The 7,010-nt window shown below is 42.9% G+C and overlaps 1 protein-coding gene across 2 annotated transcripts in view; it reads right to left on the reverse strand.

Annotated features, from left to right (window-relative positions):
- TMEM273 (transmembrane protein 273) overlaps positions 1 to 5,635 on the reverse strand; it is a 21,225-nt gene extending 15,590 nt beyond the window's left edge. For both annotated transcript variants that reach the window (XM_035897353.1, XM_009641897.2), the window contains exons 1-2: positions 5,527 to 5,635; positions 676 to 726 (exon numbers count right to left, since the gene is read on the reverse strand). In XM_035897353.1, coding sequence (XP_035753246.1) covers positions 676 to 726; positions 5,527 to 5,581 — 106 coding nt within the window. In that variant the 5' untranslated portion in view covers positions 5,582 to 5,635. The remainder of the gene's footprint in view (positions 1 to 675; positions 727 to 5,526) is intronic.
- Between the last annotated feature and the right edge of the window lie 1,375 nt (positions 5,636 to 7,010).

The raw sequence follows: 7,010 nt of genomic DNA on the forward strand, positions 1-7,010 counted from the left end.
TTCCTGCTTCCCGTAGCTGCACAGGCACAGCTTCAGCTTTACCTCCCAGTACCCAGCCTCCAACCCTGCCCAACTATTCTGCTTCTATAACATGAGAGGGAAATTTTTAACAGTGAGAATAGTCAACCATTGGAATAATCTCCCCAGGGAAGCCAGTGACTGCTGCATTGGACACTTTTAAGACTCAGCTGGACAGGGTGTTGGGCCATCTTGTCTAGACTGTGCTCTTGCCTAGAAAGGTTGGACTAGGTTATCCTTGAGGTCGTTTCCAACCTATGATTCTATGATTCTGTAAGTCTTTGCTGGGAGGAAGCAGGAGAATTTTTAACTGTAAACTCTGAACCATATTGAGGGGGGTTGTTTGGTTTGTTTTTTTTTTAAATCACTGTCTGTACGTAAGGGTCCACCTTCATCTGTCCGTCAGGAGGGTGCCTGTGTTCAGGATGGGTGTTCCAGGCTCTCTCTTCCCTATGCTCACTAATATTTACTTAAAAGTCATTCAAAGGCCCCAGTCACACAGCAGGACTCTGCTGTGCTAGGCAAAGTATACACAACCAGATTATTATCTTCTAGACAGAAAAGGCACATAAAGTCTTCTAAGCACATTCATTTTTGTTTTATTTGCTTTGCCCCTAACTTCCTGTCTGGAAGCAGAAAATCTCACCATGAACTCACCTATTTCCTCCTCTGAGTTTCCAGAAGCATAGACCTTTGCTCTCCAAAAGTCTGAAATGGAAATATTTCAGCCTGTTAGGACATCAAGGAGAATGATCTATATTCAAGAAGAATGCCATATCTGGCTATTTCCAAGGGAATAGTTGATCTCAGTAAAGCTTAAGAAAGGACCTGAAGCTTCCTGGAATATAGTGCCCTATTATCAGTCAAGTTAATGAGGACATCCTGGGGATGTGGCCATCACATGCCAGTTGTTGGACAGAGTAGAAAACATAATTTTAAAATTTCATGTTGTCTTAGCACTGTTTCCACTCTAGAGTTTCCTCACTGCAAACCTGAGAGTTGTATGCAGGAGAAGTTGCTATAAATCAAGAAAAAGATTATTGATGCAGTAAAGCTAATCAGGCATGATAACAGGAGAGGATATGGCACATCCCAGCACCCCTCTGCTGAATATATGAACCCCAATCCTACCTGTAGTTCCAGTCTTCAAAATGTGATTTATAAGAGAGTCTTTTCCTCTTGCAAAAAAAATGTTATGGGCTGGAAGCAACCTTTTCAGAGACTCCCACGCCAAATTCCCTGTTCATCAAAAGGACGCCCTCCTGGCCCTTCCCTTTTGCACAAAGCCACTGAGCTGTGCTGCCTGATGCTCAGAGCGTACAGGCCCTCAGAATGGAGTGCCTTTGAAGAAAACAACTCATTCCCACACACTTTTTGAAGGAAACAGATTCAAAATTTTCCAAACAAAATAAAAAAGGTCAAGAAAAAGGAGAGAAGGCATGTTTAGTTTTAATGTTGCTTGCATATTATAGGAAATAGCTAAAAATGTACACTCAAATGGTTTTTTTCAGTGATGGGCACACAAGGGTATTTCCACCAAAGTCTTTTCAAAGTAGCTCCAAATGATATAACTGATGTGTAGCTGCATGAGGTGCCTGGAGCATGAGAAGGCAGATATGACTCCTGCATTTTAAACAGCATGCTATGAAATTTCTGTCTCCTATACATGCTTCAGGCAGAACATAATGTCTTCTCCTACAGTTCTTGCTCTTTGGCAATCCACTGCCTGGGTGATGGTACATACGGGGCCTGGTGGGAAGATACTGCTGTTTTGCACTCAACATCGTCTTTTCATTGGCATTCCCCGCTGTAGTGGGGGACTGTGAGGGAGTATCATCTGACTGAAACTCCAGTGGAATTTTAAGATCTTAAAAGCATCCAGTTTTCCTACTGCTGAGGTGTCCAGTGTTGTAAGTCCCAGCTTGCCTCTCCTCTCTCTACTCCACTTCTTGTGGAGAAATAATTTTATCTTCTTGAGGTTTCACGGGCTGCGCTTTCATTTCTTGTCCAGTAAAATGAATGCTAGAAATATGATTGCTTTAAAACTTGAAGCATAGTCCTCCCACTCCAAATCCAGACATTTTAGTAACTTTACAGAATTCCATCTTGAGTCTGCTTTTCAGACCACTGAAACTCTCTCTTAAGCTGAGTGTGGGCTCTAGGGCTTCCGCAGTTATGTCAGAAAAATCTGATATATCGGGTGTCTCACAACAGATTTGTTTTTATTTCCTGGTCTTAATCACATTTCTAATCCCAAATTTTCATAAATTGCATACCAAGCTTCAAAAATCTGGAGAGGAGCTTAAAAAAAAAAATCTTGAGTTTTAAAGCAAATATATTTGGGGAGCTATAATTGTGAGCTGAAAGTCCTTTTTTGCCAAACTGTTCTTCATAATTAAAATGTCTGGAAACTTATTTTATACAAGCAGAAATGTTTTCTCTCCAAAAACCCCGTGACACTCAGAAGGGAATTGAGACGGGTGGGGAATCCAATTGCAGATATGATCACAAAAGCTGGCTATTCTAAATGACCAAAATCAAAGTTACAAAGAAGAGGAAATTAAAAAAGAAAAATGTCTAAGACTACACAGTGGGTGTAAAAAGCATAGCTCCTGATTTTCCAGATTAAAAACCAGTTTCTTTGCTCTCGCCTGTGAATTTATTTCATTATAAATTAAAAAAACCCTTTCTTCCATCTCCTTAATTATTCTTTGTGCTCATATGAAGAATGTTTTAAATTCTAACATAATAAAAGTGATATTGTATTACTTTTATTATCCTAATGATCATAATACATAGACCTTAATGTATGCTTTCTAATGGAATTAAACCAGTGACAGATTATGTGTTTTATGGCAGAAATAATATTTTACATGGAATAGTTTATGTAGGTCAGTTTAATATATTGAGATTAAATTATTAGTTTCTTTTTAAAAAAGGAGGGAGGGAAATCTCTGAAAACCCACAGGACCAGAGAGAACATTTTCAATTCATACTTTCAATATGGTTTTAATTAAGGTTTAATATCATTTACTGGATGCTGCTTAAATACCATTTGCTTTTGAGGACTGCGTTAGGTAACCAGCTTCTGTTTGTTTTGGTTTCTCCTTACGGGGAAAGAAGGAGATTGACCAAGTCAAATACACGTGTGTCCCTGTTTGACCTAGAGCTCATCTTCAGTTTAGATCTTTTGGGGATGTACGCAAAACCTCCCAGCTCAGAGGGGTTAGAAATGATGCCTCAGGTTCTGCAGTGCCCCAGTCCCAGTGCTAGTTTTCTGACCCTTTATCTCTGTATACCGGATTTAGACTAACTCCCGTGCCTTGAACAAACCCTCTGAACTTGGAGAATATTTGCCTCTGGGTGGAAGAGCCTTGCAGATGAATTTGATATCTCAACCTAAGTGGCTTGTGGATCATTTTTCAAAGGGTCTCAAAGCAACCAAGAGGTGCTTTCTCACCTCTCCTGCGCCTGGCTCAGGCATAGGGTGCAGTTGGCTCTGTAACAGAGATGTGCCCCCTGGGGCTCTGGCAGCACCAGGAGGTTGGTGAGAGGCACGGTCTCCAGCCGTTGGGGGAATGTTTTTGTGCATGTGTCACTGGTAGGGAGTCTGGAGGTGAGGCTGCAGACTTGACAGGTCTTGCATTAGAAGTGGGAGGGAATGGAGCAAGACTAAGTGTGAAGCTGCTGTGGCAGCCTGCCTGAGGAGCTGGGCTTGGCCTGGTACGCTGGAGCCAGGCATGCAGCTGAGGAAGCTTTTGCTTCTGGCTGCCCACCGCAGTCCGGTGTGGTTGTGTCCCCTCAGGTAGAGCTGCTAAGCAGGTGATGGACCCGCAAATAAATACACTGGGCTGCGAGTGGGCTGGGAGCCCCTGGTCTGTGATCTCTGTGTACCCCTGGGCGGGCTTAGCCCTCCTCAGACCTGCTGTGCACACAGCTGGGCTATGCAGAAAAGAGCGTCTGAGCTGCACCACCAAGGGACATCCTGTTCTCCCTGCGCCCTATGCTACGTAACTGTGCTCGAGCGGTGCCTTGCCCCTAGGTCAGCGCAGTGAGGAAAGTGGTGCAGAGTACAATTTGGGCATGTGATCAGGGAGCAAGGGTAGCTCACTTTCCCCACCTTATGAAATATTGTGAGCAACTCCCAGCCATAACCTGCAGTGATAAACAGCAACACGTGCCTTGTGTTTCTCAGGGCACAGCACTTGCCTCAGTCCCTTTGCTTGTTGCCTCCAGCTTCCATGTGACTTTCTTCTCCCTTCCTCCCCCATCTCAGGTTTCTCCTCCTTGCAGCAGATAGTGGCTGGTCCTGTGGCATTGCAGCAGCCAGGGTTCAGTGCTGTTTATCTTTGAGCCAGCAAAAGGGAAGGGAAGCAAGTATCTGGGAAACCCAGAGGTAGGGTGGAGAAAACAGATGGCTCACAGTGGGTATCTGAGCAACTCCAGAGTCAAATAAGGAATGCCCATGACAATAAAGAGGTTACAGGCGATGGTCCTGCTGGAAACCATTCCTGAAAACCACTATTTAAAAAAAAAGTATCTTGGCTGGTATTTAGTGTAGCAAAATTCCCAGCTACGTGCAAATTTCTTAAGTTAGGCACTGTTGGCATCCAGGCAAACAGGGTCTTTCCTCGGTCCTCAAGTTAGAGGACAATTCCTTCTCTTTAGTAATAGGTGAGGACAGGATTTACTCCTACATGAAGACAGGAATTTGTTGAGTTCTAGTCCTTGCCAGGCACCCCTCCATCCAAGGCCTATGGATTTGCCATTGCCTGCATCTTTCCGTGGAAATGTATTAATGCATTTAATGTGGTGTGGGAGGTGTCCATTAGGTAAAGAAACAGCTTTTGCCACCAGAGGGTGCCTGCCCCCTTACCTAAGGTCTCAGAGACCACAGTAACCCATGTAAATTTGTCTTTGTAGCTGCTGCCAGCTCCATCCTCCCCATTAGTCCACATTAATCCCAAAGTTACTGTGACCCCTGCTGACACTTCCTCTCCATGAGCCCCACTTTTTCCCTGCACAAAGTGGAGGTGAGTAAATATGAAGAGGCAAGTTGTGAGGATGAGAAAGCCCTGCTTTGGGCTGGTGGGATGTGTTAAAAGCAGCCTGAATCAGAAGCACTGAAGTCCTGTAAGTGAGAGTCACAGAGACCAAAAGTGGCTTGCAGATAGCATGCACACACGTCAACCTTTTCCTTACTCTGCTGCAGTGCTGTTTTCTACACAGTGCCAGAGAGGATGCTCAGCAGCTCTGCCATCTCATCGGCAAAGATGCAGGTATTTAACTTCATGGCGCCTTCTGGACTGCGCATAGCTGACCCCTTAGTGCTCAGTCTAGGACATGTTAGATGGAAAACTCAGCAAAATACCTCACTGTCTCAACAAATGTTCTTTCTTCAAGGAACAGAATCCTAAACAAAATTTTAAACAACATGCATACAATTAGGCTGGGAAATAAATAGCCCCACCCTCAAAAAGGATGGAAAAGAAATGATAGATCACTTACTTAAAAGAAGAAGAAATGCCATTAGGACTGATATCCAGTTTGTTAGTAGGGTCATTGTGAAGTTTTGACGACAGAGTGGTTTAACCCGAAGTTTCTGACTTTAGCTCTTCTGCAGTGCCTTTAAAAAAAATAAAAAAAAGCTAAAGCAGGCCATGTGACTATTGGGGAAACTACAGTCACATCCTGAGTAGTTACATTTGCAAATGTAAGTTCCCTTTTTTGGGTTTAACATATAAATAAACTCCCCACTTGAAAATGTTCTGTGGAAAAGGTGGACTGCCAACAGTCAAAGCCTAGTTCAGCTGCTTTGCTCTCGAAGGGACCTTTAAACGCTAACATTTATTTTTACAAAATCAAAAAATTCCTACTGCAGTGAACTGATCTCTGCTGAAGTCTTCTAAATCCATGGAGATGCAAGTGGGGTTTTTGTCTTAGAAGAAGGACGTTCTAAGACAATCTCTCTCAATGTTGCCAGCTTTTTTTTAACTCAAGATGCCATCGTAACATTTTGAGGAGAGGAGTACTTGGCTGAACATTTCCTTTACATAATCAGCTTTTTCAGGAGCAGAGTGGAAGAAACCCACCACATCTGCATAACCATCGCAAGCCAATTCTTGGAGAACTTCTACCTAAGAAAAATGTCTTGACATAGTAGGAACTAAAAAGCAGGAACTTACTAGCAGATAATGCATCTGGTAGGAATCAAGCTTATTCTTTGAACAACAGTGAAATAACATATCTTTCTGTTCTTCGGGAAAATTCATCTTTTCAAACAGTTCCAAAAGTGAATGACAGCCAAACATACAAGTAAATATTAATGCTTTTTGGTAAGTGAACCCATTCCTCCCAACTCATTTCAGGTCCATCGTTCAGAGGTGGAAGGCACAAAAACATGGGCCTCTTGTTTTTGCAGCAGAGGTCTCTAGAGTGTCTCTGTATTGCTTTTACCTCTTGCCTCTTGAGGTACCTTTCTGCTTTAGATTAGTCCTTTGCTGTCTGGTATCTTCATCTCATGTAGATGCTTATATACTCCAGTCAAAATAATCTGAAACGCATCCTGAGTGAGAAGTTTTAAGAAAAAAACTCCTGAATATTTCTTTTTCCTCCTGTTGGTGAGGAAATGTCTGAGCAATCTGTTCTCAGCAAAATCTCACATCTTAAGACTGGATGAAACTTCTGTCTTGCCAAGTAAATTACAGTTGTAAAGCCCCCGTTCCAGAAGTCTGTTTTCAGTGGGACCACTGTAGTCCGTAAGGAATGCTGGTGACTGAATGTGTATGGCCACCTTGGTGGAAAAATGACTGCAAATGAGCAAGATGTTTGCAAATGTTTAGTTGCTCCGACAAGCTGTGAGTGAAAAATCATGCTTATGACTTCCAGGTGTTTGTGGAGGGGTAAGCAAAACACAGTGTTTGCCAGCAAATAAGTCTCTTGATGCATTAAAAATATAAATGAAGATGACCGATGTACCCTCTGAGGTGGCC

The sequence above is a fragment of the Egretta garzetta genome, unplaced genomic scaffold (assembly GCF_000687185.1).
Source record: "Egretta garzetta isolate BGI_Z169 unplaced genomic scaffold, ASM68718v1 scaffold56, whole genome shotgun sequence".
Taxonomy (NCBI): Eukaryota; Metazoa; Chordata; class Aves; order Pelecaniformes; family Ardeidae; genus Egretta; species Egretta garzetta.